This window comes from Phyllobates terribilis, unplaced genomic scaffold (assembly GCF_046119375.1).
Source record: "Phyllobates terribilis strain yellow unplaced genomic scaffold, ASM4611937v1 Scaffold_10__3_contigs__length_209671492, whole genome shotgun sequence".
In the NCBI taxonomy this organism is placed as follows: Eukaryota; Metazoa; Chordata; class Amphibia; order Anura; family Dendrobatidae; genus Phyllobates; species Phyllobates terribilis.
In genome coordinates, this window is record NW_027362770.1 from 161,640,506 (window position 1) to 161,662,499 (window position 21,994).

Consider the following 21,994-nt stretch of genomic DNA (forward strand, 5'->3'; position numbering starts at 1 on the left):
CAGAGAAAAAGAGGACTTGTACTCTATAGCGCCACCTATTGGAAGCAGCAATCCTACAAGTCGCAATCAACCCTTTAACGAGTCGTGCAATATGACTTAGGATAAAAGCCAAATCAGAATCTCAATTTGCAGACACGGTGTTTCGGGCTGTTGGCCCTCGTCAGTGCAAAGTATGAGAACTGATTTGGGTAGGTGAGAGGCTCTGGACTGAGGTCTAAGCGGTAACTTTTCTCCTTATGGAGAGTGACATCATTTTTAAAAACTTTGTTCATGTCACCAAGGTAAAAAAAAAAAAAAAGGGGGACTGTTCCATCTATATGCAACCGATAGGCATTTAAGTGGTTTATCAGCAGCGATCAGAGCTAGCTCCGGTTGCTGCTGATAAACCAAGCATTTTCTATGTTTTTAAAGAGACGTTTCATACCATAAACATTGATCAGTCACATCAGTGTGTGATTGATCAGGTCTGATTGTCAGCTTGCGTTGCAGTGATCATACGCTATTGGTATTACAGCGCCACCTGTCAGTTATTTGGTGTGAAATATCTGTATTTATATATTTTCATGTGTCGCGTACTATAAGGTCCATACATTCCCGCCTCTTGTCTCTTATCAGGCCCAGTTATTTAAGACCTTCGGAGAACTATTTCAAGCAGCGACATCCAAGCCGGCCCCTCTTGGGATTTGCGACTACCAGTCATCCCGAGCCATTTACGCCATAGATCTGATGCTGAAGTGGAACACCGACAGTGAAGGTATCACCATCTGCGCCATACAGTCTTCCCCGAAATGTTAATTTGCTGTGAATGTGGCACATAGAGCATTTTCCAGCTGTCACCACTAGGGGGGGCTCAGTGCATAGAGATCTGTACAACTTCCATTGATTGCAGAGATATCTGTGTAAATTCTTATACACAGAGCTGTACTGTCCATAGCAGGGGTGGGCAATTGATTTTTGCTGAGGGGCCACATGAGAGACCGTGACTGTTGAGGATTGCCGAATAAATAGGCTGAAATTTAACTCTACTCAATATTAACATATCACAATTAATATAAATTAATTGTATCACTTAATATTGAGCAGAATCAAGTATGCTGACACCTCCCTATATATCATATGAGAACATACAGCCCCCTATATACACAGTATGAGTCCACACACAGCCCCCTATATACAGTATGAGCCCTGACATAGCTTCCCTATATACAGTATGAGCCCACACACAGCCCCTATATACAGTATGAGCCCTGACATAGCTTCCCTATATACAGTATGAGCCCACACACACGCCCCTATATACAGTATGAGCCCTGACATAGCTTCCCTATATACAGTATGAGCCCTGACATAGCTTCCCTATATACAGTATGAGCCATGACATAGCCCCCCTATATACAGTATGAGCCCCCACAGACCTCTATATACAGTATGAGCCCTCACACAGCCCTTATATACAGTATGAGCCCTCACACAGCCCTTATATACAGAATGAGCCCTCACACAGCCCTTATATACAGTATGAGCCCTCACACAGCCCCCTATATACAGTATGAGCCCTCACACAGCCCCCTATATACAGTATGAACCCTCACAGCCCCCTATATACAGTATGAGCCCACACACAGCCCCTATATACAGTATGAGCCCACACACAGCCCCTATATACAGTATGAGTCCCCACAGACCCCTATATACAGTGAGTCCCCACAGACCCCTATATACAGTGAGTCCCCACAGACCCCTATATACAGTATGAGTCCCCACAGACCCCTATATACAGTATGAGTCCCCACAGACCCCTATATACAGTATGAGTCCCCACAGACCCCTATATACAGTATGAGCCCACACAGTCCCCTAAATACAGTATAAGCCCACACATCCCTCTTTATACAGTATGAACCCCCACATAGCCTTCCTATACACAGTATGAGGTCACATAAAGGCCCCTATTTACTGTATGAGCCCTCACATAGCCTCATCCCGCAAAAAAACAAGACCTCACATGGCTATAATGATGGGAATAAACAGGTTATTGGAATAAGGGCAAGAAAAAATTAAAAGTGCATAAAATGTCTCTGTTCTTAAGGGGTCAGGTAACTTTGCCAACAGTTATGAATACTGTTTTGTGTACGCAGCTCCTCTGCGGTCCGAGGGATTTTCATTCTATCCCTTCTTCTTGCTAACCTTCAGCAATGAGAATAGGAAGCAATGAGCAGCACCTGACTACGCCTGCTCTGTTTGTAGTCTGTTACCATGGAGACACATAGATCTCTATAGCAGCTGTGTACGCCAAACAGAAAATAGCTATAAAAACTGAAATCAAGCGGATGAACTAAAAAATAAACTTTTTAAGAATTTTTCAGCTCAGACCGATCCTAAACCTTTTGTCTCCATCCAGGTAAACGGGTAATGCAGCCACAAATTCTAGAAGTCAACTTTAACCCCGATTGTGCCAGAGCCTGCAAGTACCACCCGACTTTTTTCAATGACGTCTTCAGCACGCTGTTCCTAGACGAAACAGACAATTGCCACATGACCGCCATCCTTTAATGCCTTCCTGTACTTGATACAACCAGCAATAGCCATATAGAAGCCACAGCGATAATATCTGTGTATATATATATATATATATATATATATCTATCTCACTACATGGCCCATAGGAATCTGATATTATTGCTCTTAAAGGGGTTGTCCAGGATCAGTTAAATCTTATGCTTTATTTCTTGAAACAGCGCCACTCCTGTCTAGAGGTCGGGTCTGGTATTGCAGGTTAGTTCCATTCTCTTGAATACTGCATAGACAAGAATGGCGCTGTTTTTCTGGAAGAAATCGACACTTTTTGTCTATTCTCATATTAAGGTTTATTTTTTCGACTTTACCTAAAAAAGGGAGACCCTGCTAAAAAAAAATATATCTATATATCTATATGATAAGAGATCTTTGTTTACCGGGTATAGTCAGAGCGTTGCTGACATTTCTACTGTTTTAGCTCTACATTTTGATACGTTGCAGATTTTCAGCTGTTATTTAGTATCGGGCAAACTTTAACCCAAAGAGTTCTCGGTTGCATGTCCAGAACGGGGAGTACGAAAGGGGAGTACTCATGGCGTAAGCAATGTTAATCCACCGTACTCCGCACTGCTCTTTCCAGATTTACACGTGCTTGTTACTTTTGTTATATTCCAGAAAAATAAAGGTCACATGGTGGTTTGTTGTTTCTTACACTACATATCGTTGCTTCTTCCTCATCCGTCAAGTTATTTCTGTGTAGGAAGAGCTGAGTGGCTGTGATTTCAGCTTTGGTTTCCGTTATGGTGCTGTAAAGGCAGGCATATGGTCACCTAGTTTTCACAGAAACGTCTATGGAATAGACTTATTTCTCCCTGTGCTTACAGCAGCCTCTGCGCTGATTTAAAGGCCCTCATAAACATAAGTGGCTGAACTCAGTCTTATCGGGCTATTCTCCAACATTGTAAGGGGTGAATAGACCTATTCTCCCTGTGCTTACAGCAGCCTCTGCGCTGATTTTAAATGCCTTCATAAACATGATATTAGAAGTGGCTGAACCCAGTCATATCGGACTATTTTCTAAGATTGTAAGGTGTGAGGGCCTAAATAGACTTATTGCTCCCTGTGCTTACAGCAGCCTCTGCGCTGATTTAAAGGCCTTCATAAGCAGGGCTGTGGAGTCGGTATTAAATGGAACGACTCCGACTCCTAAAATATATAATAAATTGGGTACAGTAGTTCTTTGCAGTTCGGGAATATTTTTTCATAAGAATTTGGGAGTTATGAAATGTCCTATAAATGTCTGTCCTATTCCTGATCTAAGGGTCTAGACTTTTAGCTAAGAAAAATGTGTCCTACAGTAAATTTATCACTTAATCATGAGCCGTGTATGAGGGAGTCGGAGTCGTGGAAATTGAGGAGTCGGAGTCGAAGGTTTGGCTTACCAACTCCACAGCCCTGTTCATAAACATAGTATACAGTGGGTACGGAAAGTATTCAGACCCCTTTAAATTGTTCACTCTTTGTTTCATTGCAGCCATTTGGTAAATTCTAAATAGTTCATTTTTTTTTCTCATTAAAGTACACTCTGCCCCCATCTTGACGGAAAAAAACAGAAATGTAGAAATTTTTGCAAATGTATTAAAAAACAAAAACTGAAATATCACATGGTCATAAGTATTCAGACCCTTTGCTCAGTATTGAGTAGAAGCCCCCTTTTGAGCTAGTACAGCCATGAGTCTTCTTGGGAATGATGCAGCAAGTTTTTCACACCTGGATTTGGGGATCCTCTGCCATTCTTCCTTGCAGATCCTCTCCAGTTCTGTCAGGTTGGATGGTGAACGTTGGTGAACAGCCATTTTCAGGTCTCTCCAGAGATGCTCAATTGGGTTTAGGTCAGGGCTCTGGCTGGGCCAGTCATGAATGGTCACAGAGTTGTTCTGAAGCCACTCCTTTGTTATTTTAGCTGTGTGCTTGGGGTCATTGTCTTGTTGGAAGGTGAACCTTCGGCCAAGTCTGAGGTCCAGAGCACTCTGGAAGAGGTTTTCATCCAGGATATCTCTGTACTTGGCTGCATTCATGTTTTCTTCAATTGCAACCAGTCGCCCTGTCCCTGCAGCTGAAAAACACCCCCATAGCATGATGCTGCCACCACCATGTTTCACTGTTGGGATTGTATTGGGCAGGTGATGAGCAGTGCCTGATTTCCACACATACCGCATAGAATTATCACCAAAAAGTTCTATCTTCGTCTCATCAGGCCAGAGAATCTTATTTCTCATAGTCTGGGAGTCCTTCATGTGTTTTTGAGCAAACTCTATGCGGGATTTCATATGTCTTGCACTGAGGAGAGGCTTCTGTTGGGCCACTCTGCCATAAAGGCCTGACTGGTGGACGGCTGCAGTGATAGTTGACTTTGTGGAACTTTCTCCCATCTCCCTACTGCATCTCTGGAGCTCAGTCACAGTGATCTTGGAGTTCTTCTTTACCTCTCACCGAGGCTCTTCTCCCACGATTGCTCAGTTTGGCTGGACGGCCAGGTCCTTCCATTTAAGGATTATGGAGGCCACTGTGCTCTTAGGAACCTTGAGTAATGCAGAAAATATTTTATAACCTTGGCCAGATCTGTGCCTTGCCACAATTCTGTCTCTGAGCTCCTTGGGCAGTTCCTTTGAGCTCATGATTCTCATTTGGTCTGACATGCACTGTGAGCTGTGAGGTCTTATATAGACAGGTGTGTGCCTTTCCAAATCAAGTCCTATCAGTTTAATTAAACACAGCTGGACTCCAATGAAAGAGTAGAACCATCTCAAGGAGGATCACAAGGAAATGGACGGCATGTGACTTAAATATGAGTGTCTGAGCAAAGGGTCTGAATACTTATGACCATGTGATATTTCAGTTTTTCTTTTTTAATAAATTTGCAAAAATTTCAACATTTCTGATTTTTTTAGTCAAGATGGGGTGCAGAGTGTACTTTAATGAGAAAAAAACGAACTTTTTTAGAATTTACCAAATGGCTGCAATGAAACAAAGAGTGAAAAATGTAAAGGGGTCTGAATACTTTCCGTACCCACTGTAAGTGGCTGAACCAACTTGTATCGGGCTATTCTCTGACATTGTAAGGTGTAAGGGCCTAAATAGACTTATTGCTCCCTGTGCTTACAGCAGCCTCTGCGCTGATTTAAAGGCTTTCATAAACCTGATGATATAAGTGGCTGAACCCAGTCCTATCGGGCTATTCTCCAACATTGTAAGGTGTGAGGGCCTAAAGACTCATCTGTCGGGAAGATCAGGGCTGGGCAGTTTTAATGTAGTTGACTGACCCATTTGATTTTCCTGCGAAAAGCCAGAAGTGAGACCTGGGCTTACTTAGCACTTAGATGAGAATATCCAGGCTGACTGCCGGGGCTCCTGACCTGAGCTTTACACTAAGGTTGTTGGTTCAGACCAGAAGAGCCAGCCATCGATCAGAGTACTCCGAAACGCGTTTCACGGCTTTAGGCTTTAATATAGAGAGGTGTTAAGGGTAGAGGAAGAGCCAGCTGGCTTCTATGCTTGCCATGGTCGTGAGACATTGAAGAGGTTGTCCAGCGCCGCTCACTTCCGCATTGTACACGATACAAGACTGAAGTTTTATTCTTCGCGATTCTTTATTAATACAACTGAATTAGTGCAAAATGAAATATAAAATCTGTGCTCTTTCAGTACAAGATCTGGGTGCGATGTATTTAAAGGGGTTGTCAGGACTTATATATTAATAGACAATCCTTAGGTCAGGTCACCAGTATCGGATCGGTGGGAGTCCAAACAATCGGCTGTTTGCTACACAATGTACAGACCTGGAACGTCACAGCTCCGCGCACTGCAATAGCAGAGCTGGAACATTGCAACTCAGCTGCCGTTCACTTCAATAGGAGACCCCTGGACATCCCCTTTTAATCCAATGCAAAACAATATAAGATTCCCTTATCGGTAAAGTTATGGAGGAACTCTGAACATCCCTTCTATTTTTCCTTGTCTAGGTTGTCCCTCCAAAACCGGTAGCTCCAGACAGTTTCTATTGCCAATCAAGGAACAGTGGGGGCCATCAAGGAGGTGGCCATCCTGTTAATGGGGCACCAGACGACGACCGTAGCAGCTGCGGATCCGGTCATCAGAACACTTTGGAAAAATGCCCGTAATAAAAATTATACAATATGTAAGCACCACAAACTACTGAAAGTGACCCGACATTACAACCAGTAATATGAAAGTATTTGAGGTTTGTCCCCATAAGTCGGCTATAGTATACACTCCACCCAAAGCTGCACAATGCACTAAGCAATCTGCAGATACAACGCATGCTGCAATGCTCTGTGTGTCCTGACTCCTTTCTATCATAGCTGTGATGCTCTGCATGTCCTGACTCCTTTCTATCAAAGCTGCGATGCTCTTCATGTCCTGACTCCTTTCTATCATAGCTGTGATGCTCTGCATGTCCTGACTCCTTTCTATCATAGCTGTGATGCTCTGCATGTCCTGACTCCTTTCTATCATAGCTGTGATGCTCTGCATGTCCTGACTCCTTTCTATCATAGCTGTGATGCTCTGCATGTCCTGACTCCTTTCTATCATAGCTGTGATGCTCTGCATGTCCTGACTCCTTTCTATCATAGTTGTGATGCTCTGCATGTTGTAACGGGTCTGGGAGGCGGAACCTCTGAGCTACTATACAAGGGGGCGGTCCTTGTAAGGAAGCGGGTGGTGACCAGGGAAAACGGGCAGGTGGTCACGGCAAGTGACCGGGACAGTCTCTGGGTAAGCGGGCAGGAGGTCACAGCAAGTGACCGGGGCAGTCTCTGGGTGAACGGGCAGGAGGTCACGGCAAGTGACCGGGGCAGTCTCTGGATGAACGGGCAGGAGGTCACGGCAAGTGACCGGGGCAGTCTCTGGGTAAAGGGTAGGTACGACCTGTGATGGCTGAGCCTCCAGGTAGGCTAGCAGGCAGATGGTAGATGTGTGCTCCCAGGTGAGCAAGCGAGAGTCTCTGGATAAACGGGTGGTCACAGCATGTGACGGCGGAGCCTCCAGGTAGACCAACAGACAGGCAGCAGATGAGCGCTCCCAAGTGAGCGGGCAGGAGTCTCTGGAATGGCAGGTGGTCACAGCACGTGACGGCGGAGCCTCCAGGTAGACTAGCAGGCAGGTAGCAGATGTGCGCTCCCAGGTGAGCGGGCAGGAGTCTCTGGAATGGCAGGTGGTCACAGCACGTGACGGCGGAGCCTCCAGGTAGGCTAGCAGGCAGGTAGCAGAAGTGCGCTCCCAGGTGAGCGGGCAAGCTGGTCCATAGACAGACTGACAGGAGTAGGAAGGCAGACCGTCGGACCTCAGGCTAGCAAGCAGGCAGGAGGAATGTCAGGCAGGAAACAGACAGCAAACTGGCAGGTTTCTGGCAGGTAACTGGCAACGGGACCTGAGGGCTGAAGCAGAGTAGTGAACAGTGCAACAACATTGCTCGGGCACCTCCATTTTGGAGGAGGTGCCTTATATATGGTGAAGTCCTCCGACCATTGGCCGGGGACTCCTTAGGACGGCGTGCGCGGCCCCTTTAAGAGGGAGGGAGCGCGCGCGCGCCCTAAGCACAGTGGCCGGGAAGGAGCGCGCGCTGCCTGCAGAGCGGGAGGAGGACGCCGGGCTCGGAGCAGAGGGGTGAGGGGAACAGCGTCCCTGCCTAGCAGAGGGCAGGGACGCCGGCGCTACAGTACCCCCCCCCTTTAGGCCCCCCCCTTTTTTAGGCCAGAGAGAAATTTAGCTAGGATGAGAGGGGCATGGATGTTCTCCCGGGGCTCCCACGTTCTCTCTTCAGGACCAAACCCCTTCCAATCTACTAGAAAAAAGGTCTTCCCTCTTACCCTTTTGGTGGCCAGAATGTTCTCTATCTCAAATTCGTTTTCAACGGAAACCGGAGCAGGAGGTGTACCTGTAGACTTGGAAAAAGAGTTAAGTACCACAGGTTTGAGGAGAGATACATGGAAGGAGTTAGGGATCCGCAAGTTGGCCGGGAGTTTCAATTTATAGGCCACCGGATTGATCTGACTGATGACCTCCAGAGGACCGATGAACCGAGGCCCTAACTTATAGGAAGGAATCTTGAGCCGGACATACTTGGACAAGAGCCAGACCTTATCCCCTGGACGGAATTGAGGAGGATCCAGACGTTTTTTGTCAGCATGTCTTTTCATACGCTCGGATGACAGAAGGAGTGCGGACCGGGTACTCTCCCATATGGAGGAAAATTTGTTAACAAGAGATTCCGCAGCCGGATTGTCCACCGAGGTGGAGACGGGAAATGGGATCCGAGGATGCTGACCGAAGACAACAAAAAACGGGGATTTGGAGGAAGATTCGCTCTCGTGATTGTTGTAAGAAAATTCGGCCCATGGCAGGAGATCCACCCAGTCTGAATGGTGGGCATTAACGAAGTGCCGGAGGTAACTGGTCAGGTTCTGATTGATCCGCTCCACTTGACCATTAGACTGTGGGTGGTAAGCGGAGGAGAAGTCCAGGGTGACGTCTAGCAGTTTACAAGTGGCTCTCCAGAAGCGTGAGGTGAACTGTACCCCACGATCCGACACTATGTGGAGGGGCAGTCCATGAAGACGGAAGATGTGGCGGATAAAGTCTTTAGCCAGCTCGGGTGCAGACGGGAGGCCTGGCAGGGGAACGAAATGAGCCATCTTGGAAAAGCGGTCAGCGACCATCCAAATGACCGTACAACCGGCAGAGACGGGGAGATCAGTTATAAAGTCCATTGCTATATGCTGCCAGGGGGCAGCAGGTACTGGGAGCGGAAGGAGGCGACCGGCTGGCAGATGTCTCGGAACCTTGTTGGGGGCGCAGGACACACAGGCAGAAACAAAGTCTATTACGTCCTTGTGCAGGGTAGGCCACCAGTAGTGCCGGGTAATAAGCTGGAGGGTCTTTTTCTGACCGGCGTGGCCAGCTAGTTTAGACGAGTGACCCCAGTGTAGGATCTTCTCCCGATCAGGTACTGATACGAACGTCTTACCGGGAGGGAGACGATTTAGACTCACGGGAGCCACCTGCATTACTCTGGCGGGATCGATGATGTGTTTCGGTTCCTCCTCGAGATCAGACACCAGAAAGGATCGGGACAAGGCGTCCGCCTTGATGTTTTTGTCAGCCGGGCGAAAATGAAGAATAAAATCAAAGCGAGCAAAAAACAAGGACCACCGAGCTTGGCGCGGGTTAAGTCTCTGGGCATGCTGGAGGTAAGCCAAGTTCTTGTGGTCAGTGTAAATTATTACCGGGTGAAGAGCCCCTTCGAGCAGGTAATGCCACTCCTCCAATGCCAGCTTGATGGCCAATAACTCTCGATCTCCTATGGAATAGTTGCGCTCAGAAGAGGAGAAGAGTTTGGAGAAGAAGCCACAAGTTACCATTCTCCCGGAAGATGATTTTTGGGTAAGTACCGCTCCGGCTCCAGAGGAGGAGGCGTCAACCTCCAGGAAGAACTGCTTGTTGCCATCTGGGCGATGCACCACCGGGGCGGAAGAGAAGGCCTGTTTTAAGGAAAGAAAGGCCTCCTCTGCTTCGGGCGGCCACTCTCTGGGATTAGTGCCCTTACGGGTGAGCGCGGAAATTGGGGCAGTCCGGGAAGAGAAGTGCGGTATGAAGAGGCGGTAGTAGTTGGCGAAGCCCAGGAACCGCTGAATGGCCTTCAACCCCTCCGGTCGGGGCCATTTCTCGATGGCAGACAGTTTCTCTGGATCCATTCGTAGGCCGGTCTGAGAAATAATGTAGCCCAAAAACGGAAGCGAGGTCTGCTCAAAGAGGCCCTTCTCATATTTAGCGAAGAGGTGATTCTGCCTGAGCCTGAGCAGGACCTGACGAACATCCCTCCGGTGAGTCTGGAGATCCAGAGAGAAGACCAAGATGTCGTCCAGGTACACCACTACGCAGGAGTAGAGAAGGTCCCGGAAGATGTCATTGACCAACTCTTGAAAGACGGCAGGAGCGTTACAGAGACTAAAGGGCATTACCAGATATTCATAGTGGCCGTCCCGGGTATTGAATGCAGTCTTCCATTCATCCCCTTGACGGATACGGACCAGGTTGTACGCCCCACGGAGGTCCAGTTTGGTGAAGATTCTAGCCCCCCTCAGACGATCAAATAATTCTGGAATGAGCGGAAGGGGGTACTTATTCTTCACCGTGATCTGGTTAAGGCCTCTATAGTCTATACAGGGACGGAGAGAGCCGTCCTTCTTTTTTACGAAAAAGAAGCCTGCTCCTGCCGGGGAGGTAGATTTCCGGATGAATCCCCTGGCCAAATTCTCCTCAATATATTCGGACATCGACCGGGTCTCAGCAGCGGACAATGGGTAAATACGCCCACGGGGAGGCGTAGTACCGGGTAACAGGTCGATAGGACAGTCGTATGGTCTATGAGGGGGTAATGTCTCCGCCTCCTTTTTATTAAAGACATCAGCAAATGACCAATAGGGAATCGAAAGTCCAGATAGATTAGTTGAGGTAGGAGAAGGACGGGCGGGATGAACAGGAACCAAACAAGTCTTATGACAGTCCTGTCCCCAGCGAAGGACTTCTCCGGTCTGCCAGTCAAGCACGGGTGCATGTCTCTGGAGCCAAGGTAGACCTAGTAAGAGGGCGTGAGAGAGTCCAGGCAGAACATGAAAAGAGATGCTCTCAGAATGCAGCATTCCCACCTGCAGAGTTATGGATTCGGTGATGAGTTGGATGGGACGTGGTAAGAGGCCCCCATCCACGGCAGCAACAGACAAGGGTACAGCCAGAGGTTTGGTGGGGATGCGGTATTTCTCTACCAGGGACTGTGAAATAAGATTCCCGGCTGCTCCAGAGTCAAGTTGGGCTAGTTCGCAATAACGGTTCTCCCCGCAGACGATTGAGACTGACAGCAGCAGAGATGGAGAGGATTTATTCTTGTCTAGGTCGACCTCTCTGAGCGAACCTAGACACAGGCGTTTCCCGACCTCTCCGGGCAGGTACGGATCCGGTGCTCCTTACTGTCACAGTAGAAGCAGCTCCCCTCGGCACGGCGTAAGTCCTGACGGGTTTTGACCATCTTGGTCTGGTCGACCTGCATAGGCTCAGGAAGGTGTACCTGGGGAGAAACGGAGGGAGTGACGGGTTTCTGGAAGGAAGGAGCTAGACGTGGAAACCTCCTCTCATGGGTGACCTCTTTGGCACGCTCCTGGAACCGTAGGTCAATCCGGGTGGCAAGAGTTATTAAATCATCGAGAGTGGTAGGAATGTCCCGACCGGCGAGTTCATCTTTAATACGGCCGGACAGACCCTCCCAGAAGACAGATACCAGAGCGTCGTTATCCCAGGCCAGCTGCGAGGCAAGGGTACGGAACCGTATGGCATATTGGCCCACGGTGAGACTTCCCTGACGGAGGCGTAGCAGAGACGATGTGGATGAGGTCTTCCGTCCAGGTTCGTCGAAGACTTTCCGGAAAGCCGTGAGAAAGGCAGGCAAGTCGGACACCAGGGGGTCTCCTCTCTCCCATAGAGGATTCAGCCAAGCCAGTGCCTCCCCCGTGAGATGGGACATGATGAAGGCTACTTTGACCCGGTCGGAATTAAACTGGTGGGACAGGAGTTCAAAGTGCAGGGTGCACTGGTTTATGAAGCCCCGAGCCTTAGCGGAGTCGCCTCCGAAGCGAGGAGGTGCAGAAAGCCGGGGTCCGGAGCAGGATACCATGGTATTGGTGGGCAGCCGGGTTGCGAGTCATGACTCTAGCGGTGGTTGCTGATGGAGCAGTCAGAGTGTCCAGGCGTGAGTTGACATTCCGCAGGTGACCCAGGATGGACTCCTGTTGGGACCTCTGACGGGACAGTTCATGACATAGGTCCGAGAGCGAGGGAGCTTGGGTACCACCGGGTTCCATGGCCCGAGCAAACTGTAACGGGTCTGGGAGGCGGAACCTCTGAGCTACTATACAAGGGGGCGGTCCTTGTAAGGAAGCGGGTGGTGACCAGGGAAGACGGGCAGGTAGTCACAGCAGGTGACCGGGACAGTCTCTGGGTAAACGGGCAGGTGGTCACGGCAAGTGACCGGGACAGTCTCTGGGTAAATGGGTAGGAGGTCACAGCAAGTGACCGGGGCAGTCTCTGGATGAACGGGCAGGAGGTCACGGCAAGTGACCGGGGCAGTCTCTGGGTAAAGGGTAGGTACGACCTGTGATGGCTGAGCCTCCAGGTAGGCTAGCAGGCAGATGGTAGATGTGTGCTCCCAGGTGAGCAAGCGAGAGTCTCTGGATAAACGGGTGGTCACAGCATGTGACGGCGGAGCCTCCAGGTAGGCCAACAGACAGGCAGCAGATGAGTGCTCCCAGGTGAGCGGGCAGGAGTCTCTGGAATGGCAGGTGGTCACAGCACGTGACGGCGGAGCCTCCAGGTAGGCCAACAGACAGGCAGCAGATGAGCGCACCCAGGTGAGCGGGCAGGAGTCTCTGGAATGGCAGGTGGTCACAGCACGTGACGGCGGAGCCTCCAGGTAGGCTAGCAGGCAGGTAGCAGAAGTGCGCTCCCAGGTGAGCGGGCAAGCTGGTCCATAGACAGACTGACAGGAGTAGGAAGGCAGACCGTCGGACCTCAGGCTAGCAAGCAGGCAGGAGGAATGTCAGGCAGGAAACAGACAGCAAACTGGCAGGTTTCTGGCAGGTAACTGGCAATGGGACCTGAGGGCTGAAGCAGAGTAGTGAACAGTGCAACAACATTGCTCGGGCACCTCCATTTTGGAGGAGGTGCCTTATATATGGTGAAGTCCTCCGGCCATTGGCCGGGGACTCCTTAGGACGGCGCGCGCGGCCCCTTTAAGAGGGAGGGAGCGCGCGCGCGCCCTAAGCACAGTGGCCGGGAAGGAGCGCGCGCTGCCAGCAGAGCGGGAGGAGGACGCCGGGCTCGGAGCAGAGGGGTGAGGGGAACAGCGTCCCTGCCTAGCAGAGGGCAGGGACGCCGGCGCTACACATGTGCTGTCTCCTTTCTATCATAGCTGTGATGCTCTGCATGTGCTGTCTCCTTTCTATTATAGCTGCGATGCTCTGTGTGTCCTGACTCCTTTCTGTCATAGCAGTGATGCTCTGCATAACCCGATTCCTTTCTATCATAGCTGCGATGCTATGTATGTCCTGACTCCTTTATATTATAGTATCGCAGCTACAACCCCTGGCAAAAATTATGGAATCACTGTGCTCGGAGGATGTTCATTCAGTTGTTTAATGTTGTTGAAAAAAGCAGATCACAGACATGGCACAAAACTAAGGTCATTTCAAATGGCAACTTTAGGGCTTTAAGAAACACTAAAAGAAATCAAGATTAAAAATGTGGTACTCAGTAAGGGTAATTTTTTTTAAGACCAAGCAGAGGGAAAAAATTATGGAATCACTCAATTCTGAGGAAAAAATTATGGAATCATGAAAAACAAACACACAAAAGAACACTCCAATACAACAGTAGTATTTTGTTGCACCACCTCTGGCTTTAATAACAGCTTGCAGTCTCTAAGGCATGGACTTAATGAGTGACAAACAGTACTCTTCATCAATCTGGCTCCAACTTTCTCTGATTGCTGTTGCCAGATCAGCTTTGCAGGTTGGAGCCTTGTCATGGACCATTTTCTTCAACTTCCATCAAAGATTTTCAATTGGATTGAGATCCGGACTATTTGCAGGCCATGACATTGACCTTACGTGTCTTCTTTCATGGAATGTTTTCACAGTTTTTGCTCTATGACAGGATGCATTAATATCTTGAAAAATGATGTCATCATCCCCAAACATCCTTTCAATTGATGGGATGAGAAAACTGTCCAAAATATCAATGTAAACTTGGGCATTTATTGAAGATGTAATGACAGCCATCTCCCCAGTGCCTTTACCTGACATGCAGCCCCATATCATCAATGACTGTGGAAATTTGCATGTTCTCGTCATGCAGTCATCTTTATAAATCTCATTGGAACGGCACCAAACAAAAGTTCCAGCATCATCACCTTGCCCAATGCAGATTCACGATTCATCACTGAATATGACTTTCATCCAGTCATCCACAGTCCACGATTGCTTTTCCTTAGCCCATTGTAACCTTGTTTTTTTCTGTTTAGGTGTTAATGATGGCTTATGTTTAGCTTTTCTGTATGTAAATCCCATTTCCTTTAGGCAGTATCTTACAGTTCGGTCACAGACATTGACTCCAGTTTCCTCCCATTCGTTCATTTGTTTTGTTGTGCATTTCCTGTTTTGGAGACATATTGCTTTAAGTTTCCGGTCTTGACGCTTTGATGTCTTCCTTGGTCTACCAGTATGTTTGCCTTTAACAACCTTCCCATGTTGTTTGTATTTGGTCCAGATTTTAGACACAGCTACTGTGAACAACCAACAACTTTTGCAACATTGCTTGATGATTTACCTACTTTTAAGAGTTTGATAATCCTCTCCTTTGTTTCAATTGACATCTCTCCTGTTGGAGCCATGATTCATGTCAGTCCACTTGGTGCAACAGCTCTCCAAGGTGTGACCACTCCTTTTTAGATGCAGACTAACGAGCAGATCTAATATGATGCAGGTGTTAGTTTTGGAAATGAAAATTTACAGGGTGATTCCATAATTTTTTCCTTAGAATTGAGTGATTTCATAATGTTTTCCCTCTGCCTGGTCTGAAAAAAATTACCCTTACTGAGTACCACATTTTTAATCTTGATTTCTTTTAGTGTTTCTTAAAGCCCTAAAGTTGCCATTTGAAATGACTTTAGCTTTGTGCCATGTCTGTGATCTGCTTTTTTTCAACAACATTAAACAACTGAATGAACATCCTCCGAGCCAGGGGTTGTATGTATGTCCTGACTCCTTTCTATCATAGCTGCGATGCTCTGCATGTCCTGACTCCTTTCTATCATAGCTGCGATGCTGAGCATAGCCTGACTTTTCCATCATACCTTCGATGCTTTGTGCGTCCTGACTCCCCAGGAGCCTCGCTGTATACCGTGAACACTCCACAAGATCCACTGTATACCGGGAGTACCCCAAAGAACATGCTGTATACTGGGACACCCCACTAGGCCTGACAATTTGGAGATGCTCTGATCCAGTCGTCCAGCCATCACAATTTGACCTTTCTCGCGCACGTCCTTACTCTTGCCCATTTTCCATGCATCCAACAACTGACCATCCTCTTGCTTTCTAATATTTTCCATGCATCCAACAACTGACCGTCATCTTGCTTTCTAATATATCCCACTCCTTGATAAGGGCCACATCATGGGATAATCTGAGTTATGCACTTTATTGGCCAGTGGCTATAATATTATGACTGATCGGTGTGCGTGTTGTGCTGTGTTCTCCAAATGATGCTCTGCTGCAGCTGCATCTCCCTCCTCCCAATCTTCCATTTAATATTTTACTCTACAAGGATTTTTTAGTGACTGATCATTTACATAAATTTTGCCAAGAGGCACCATGTAATCGTTGAGTCGTGTAACTCCTGTTCTTAATTAAAGGGTCTGTCCTAGTGATCAGACGCCAACTGTGCTCTGAATTTCAGAAAATAATTTTGAGAATTACCAGTTTCATTTTTGGGCACGAAAAAATACTTGACTCCATGACCAGTTCAAGGCTAGGTACGTGGCATATACCCCTACAGGCACCACAGCGTCTTTAGTAAATCCTCCCGACTATTTCCAAATCAAATAAGATCCGTATCTGAAAAAGATAAAAAGTAATCAACGCAAACAGAATATTAAAAGTAAAAAGTTATGAAAAGCCTTCATTCTTAGAAGAATATTCCGGACAAAAAATTATATTATCTGATTTGTATCGTTGGTCTTAAAGGGGTTTATCACCTTTTTCTATTTATTATGTTTACTTGCCATGAAAATTAACTTAATCTGCCACAAAATGACCTGCTTATACCATTTCAGTGATATTCTCATTAGTACAGTAGAAAGTGTTAACAAGGACAAGGCAGCTGATATCACTCTGTCATGGTGATTGAATTATTAGAGCTGACTGGTTGCTGTAAAAGGGGGCTGATGCTTGAAATCATTGTTTTCATCTGCTAAGCATGGTTGCCAACGTGGAAACAGATGAAAAGAGTTTTATAGGCAAGGACATTGCTTTGCATCAAGAGCTTTACAGGCAAGGACATTGCTTTGCATCAGGAGCTTTACAGGCAATGACATTGCTTTGCATCAAGAGCTTTACAGGCAAGGACATTGCGTTGCATCAAGAGCTTTACAGGCAATGACATTGCTTTGCATCAAGAGCTTTACAGGCAAGGACATTGCTTTGCATCAAAAGAAGTTTACAGGCAAGGACATTGCTGCTTGTAAGATTGCTCCTAAATCAGCTATTTATTGTATCATCAAACACTTCTAAGACAGAGGTTGAATTGCTATGAAGAAAGCTTTGGAATACCCCAAAAAGTCTGCTAAGTGCCAGGACCATCTCCTAATGAGGTTTTAGCTACTTGGTAGTGTCACCACCAGTGCAGAGCTTGCTCAGGAATGGCAGTAGGCCGATGGACATGCATCTGGACACACAGCGAGGCGAAGGCTTTTAGAGTGGTGTCAAGAAGGGCAGCAAAGAAGTCACTGCTCTGCAAGAAAAACTTTAAGGGTGGACTGATGTTCTGCAGGAGCTACAGGGATTGGACTGCAGAGAACAAAGGTAAGGTTACTTTCTCTGATGAAGACCCCTTCAGACTGTTTGGGACATCGGGAATAAATGATTGTCCGGAGAAGATGTGGTGAGCGCTACCATGAGTCCTGTGTCTGCCAACAGTAAAGCCTCCTGAGACCACTCGTGTGGGGGCTTCTCATCCATGGAGGGGTCTCACTCATAATTTTGCCTAAGAACATCACCCTGAATAAAGAATGAAATCTAATCCTCCTCCAAAAGCAACATCTCCCAACGTTCTAGGAGCAATTTGGTTATGACAATGCTTTTTACAGCACGATGGAGGCCATGTCACAAGGAAAAACATTGAGAATTTGGGTCCATGGCTGGAAAACGCTACAGATCTCAGTCCCATTGAGAACCTGTGGTCAATTCTAAAAATGCGACAAACAAAAACACAGAAATTGTGATAAACTCCAAGCACTGATGAGACAAGAATGGGATTTACCCAGAAGCTGATATCCAGCTGCCGGGGGCGAAAGGCAGAAGTCTGGAGAAGTAAGGGTCAAAGTTATTGAGTCTTTCCATAAACTTGATATATTTATCAATAACATTTTAAAACCATGAAAACACCTCTATATACAGTAGATAACACAGGATCTACCATTCACAATAGGTGATATCACAGCTCACCTCCTCCTCCTGCACAATGACTGATAACACCTCTATATACAGTAGATAACACAGGATCCACCATTCACAATAGGTGATATCACAGCTCACCTCCTCCTGTACAATGACTGATAACACCTCTATATACAGCAGATAACACAGGATCCACCATTCACAATAGGTGATATCACAGCTCACCTCCTCCTCCTGTACAATGACTGATAACACCTCTATATACAGTAGATAACACAGGATCCACCATTCACAATAGGTGATGTCACAGCTTGCCTCCTCCCCCTCCTGTACAATGACTGATAACACCTCTATATACAGTAGATAACACAGGATCTACCATTCACAATAGGTGATGTCACAGCTCGCCTCCTCCTGTACAATGACTGATAACACCTCTATATACAGTAGATAACACAGGATCCACCATTCACAATAGGTGATATCACAGCTTACCTCCTCCTCCTCCTGTACAATGACTGATAACACCTCTATATACAGTAGATAACACAGGATCCACCATTCACAATATGTGATGTCACAGCTCACCTCCTCCCCCTCCTGTACAATGACTGATAACACCTCTATATACGTAGATAACACAGGATCCTGTGCACTAGACATAACTATCTGGAGTGTCCCTTTAAGTCTTTCTTCCTTTAGCTTTGGATTCCACTCCAGTTTCACAATGCACTCACCCCATTGATGTATGTAAAGTCGTCCATATTGGTGTAAACACCCAGTTTGGAGGGACCCATCTTGGTTTCGGCAGTGTCACAAACCAGGTTTTTATTTGCTCGTCTGTTCCAATCTGGCCAATGGCGCTCCCTACTGATGGAAGGGTGGTGAAGCCAACAGCTGGAAGCCAGGAGGGCGTCATGGGTGGAAACCATGCTGAAAAAAACCCAAACATCAGTTCATGAACTATAGAAAGGAACAGACTTGTGAACATGAGTTTGTATAGGAAATGGCATGAATAACAATTCCTTAATTGACTTGATTATGGAATGTACATCCCTATGTTTTACATTTTGTGGCCACCAGATGGCACAGTAGAACTCATATAACTTCTTGCTCAGCACTTGCATAACCAGATCGGAGTGACCAATCATCAGCGCTCTGCTCTCCTGTATGGACTGCAGTATACAGCGTCTGTGCAGAGCGGGTGTCTGACTGTTATATGGTCCCTGCACTATATGTCGGTATTATTAGTTATATTCCCACAAAAATAAAATATATTGCACTAGTGATGTCCCTATTTGTGCCCCTCTCACTGTAGAAATTTCCTCCATTGTGGCCCCCATCCACTAATAATGTCCCCCATTGTGGCCCCCATACGCTAATAATGTCCCCATTGTGGCCCCCATACGCTAATAATGTCCCCATTGTGGCCCCCATACACTAATAATGTCCCCCATTGTGGCCTCCATCTACTAATAATGTCCCCCATTGTGGCCCCCATCCACTAATAATTTCCCCCATTGTGGCCTCCATCCACTAATAATGTCCCCCATTGTGGCCTTCATCCACTAATAATTTCCCCCATTGTGGCCTCCTTCTAATAATAACTTCTCGCATTGTGGCCTCCATCTAATAATAATGTCCCCAATTGTGGCCTCCATCCACTAATAATGTCACCCATTGTGGCCTCCATCCACTAATAATGTCCCCCATTGTGGCCTCCATCCATTAATAATGTCCCCCATTGTGGCCTTCATCCACTAATATTGTCCCCCATTGTGGCCTCCATCCACTAATAATGTCCCCCATTGTGGCCTCCATCCACTAATAATGTCCCCCATTGTGGCCTCCATCCACTAATAATGTCCCCCATTGTGGCCTTCATCCACTAATATTGTCCCCCTTTGTGGCCTCCATCCACTAATAATTTCCCCCATTGTGGCCTCCATCCACTAATAATTTCCCCCATTGTGGCCTCCATCTACTAATAATGTCCCCCATTGTTGCCTCCATCTACTAATAATTTCCCCCATTGTGGCCCCCATTTTGTAATAATGTCCCCCATTGTGGCCTCCATCCACTAATAATTTCCCCTATTGTGACATTGTGGCCCCCATCTATTAATAATGTCTCCCTTTGTGGCCCCCATCCATTAATAATGTCTCCTTGTATGGCCCCAAGCACTAATAATATCTCCCTTTGTGGTCCCCATACGCTAATAATGTCTCCCTTTGTGGCCCCCATACACTAATAATGTCTTCCTTTGTGGCCTCCATCTACTAATAATGACCCCCATTGTGGCCTCCGTCTACTAATAATGTCTCCCTTTGTGGTCCCCATCCACTGTACCCGTGGGCGAGGTACTCGTGTTCCACACCCTGGCACACAACAGAAAAATGGGGGTCCTCGCTGTGTTTGGGGGCTCTTGTTATTACCTGGGCTATACACCTCTGCAGACCTCATGATGCCGCCATATCGGGCAGCACAGAGCCAGATGCTATACCAGGCAGGCCAGGACCAGATGTTATATCGGGCAGGCCAGGACCAGATGCTATATCGGGCAGGCCAGGACCAGATGCTATATCGGGCAGGCCAGGACCAGATGCTATATCGGGAAGGCTAGGACCATATGCTCTACTGGCTAGACCAGGACCATATGCTATATTGGGCAGGCCAGGACCAGATTCTATATCGGGCAGGCCAGGACCAGATGCTATGTCGGGCAGGCCAGGACCAGATGATATATAGGGCAGATCAGGACCACATGCTGTATCAGGCAGACCAGTACCATATGCTGTATCGGGCAGGCCAGGACCATACGCTATATCTGTTATGAACTGCTACAAACACTAAGGAAAGATAGGAAAACTGTCCCTACAATAGGACTAAGCTGATTCCCTACGATGCAGCGGGGAACCTGTTCCTTGTGAACAGACCCGCCTTCGTCCTTGGCTAGTCTGAACGCAGACCTATAGATATAAGGGAGGGGTCCCTACAAGAACTAAGGACTGGGATATAGTTGGACACCTCCTAGCAGAAATTGTAGCGGAGCAAAGAAAAACAAACAAACAGAAGTACAAGTGGTCAAAGACCAAGCAAACTACAGAGAAAGGTACAAAGCACCTGGCTAGCTTAAGAGTAAATGTAACACTGAAGTCCAGCAAGGCCAGGAGGGCGGAGCTGGATTATATAGGCAAAAAGTCATGTGACCAACAAAATAGAAAAAACTAACAGGAGGATTCTAACAATATCGGGCAGACCAGGGCCAGATGCTGTATAGGGCAGGCCAGGACCAGATGCTATATCGAGCAGGCCAGGACCAGATGCTATATCGGGCACACCAGGACCAGATGCTGCATCGGGCAGACCAGGACCAGATGCTGTATCAGGCTGACAAGGACCAGATGCTATATCGGTCAGACCAGGACCAGATGCTATATCGGTCAGACCAGGACCATATTCTGTATCGGGCAGGCCAGGACCATATGCTCTACTAGCTAGACCAGGACCATATGCTATATCGGGCAGACCAGGACCAGATGCTATATCGAGCAGGCCAGGACCAGATGCTATATCGGGCAGGCCATGACCAGACGCTATATCGGGCAAACTAGGACCACATACGGCATCGGGCTGACCAGCACCAGATGCTGTATCGGGCTGACCAGGACCAGATGCTGTATCGGGCAGGCAGACCAGGACCAGATGCTGTATCGGGCAGGCAGACCAGGACCTGATGCTATATTGGGCAGACCAGGACCAGATGCTGTATCGGCCAGGCCAGGACCAGGGAACGAATTCTCTTGCATTGATGTGAGATCAAACATATTAATGGTAAAATTATTCATATACATTCTACAATCATATTGGGATACAGTTTTTTAGGAACTATTACTTTCCGAGCTGTTTAGTTTCTGAGAATGTCTAATAAACAGCACGACTCCTGACCACTGGTTGTGCATGGTATTGCATCTCTCCAATAGACCTGAGTTACAATACCAGACACAACAACCCATGGTCATGGGTGGCGCTGTTTCTGTTTTTTTGGCGGTATACAGATATATACCAACCAGAAGGAGCACAAAAGTACACTCTTTTATCCATTCTGCCATAATCTAACCCTGCGGACATGTGTTGGATGTCGGGGGCTACGCTTTAAACATACTTTATAA

The 21,994-nt window shown here is 47.3% G+C and overlaps 1 protein-coding gene and 1 pseudogene across 1 annotated transcript in view; one reads left to right on the forward strand and one right to left on the reverse strand.

Annotated features, from left to right (window-relative positions):
- The window catches only part of TTLL12 (tubulin tyrosine ligase like 12), a 30,413-nt gene extending 27,180 nt beyond the window's left edge, over positions 1 to 3,233 (forward strand). Inside the window, exons 13-14 of the mRNA XM_073650022.1 lie at positions 616 to 754; positions 2,402 to 3,233. Of these exons, the coding sequence (XP_073506123.1) occupies positions 616 to 754; positions 2,402 to 2,553 (291 nt within the window). The 3' untranslated portion in view covers positions 2,554 to 3,233. The remainder of the gene's footprint in view (positions 1 to 615; positions 755 to 2,401) is intronic.
- A 3,121-nt stretch (positions 3,234 to 6,354) lies between these two features.
- LOC141164062 (translocator protein-like) lies at positions 6,355 to 21,784 on the reverse strand (annotated as a pseudogene).
- Positions 21,785 to 21,994: the final 210 nt, after the last annotated feature.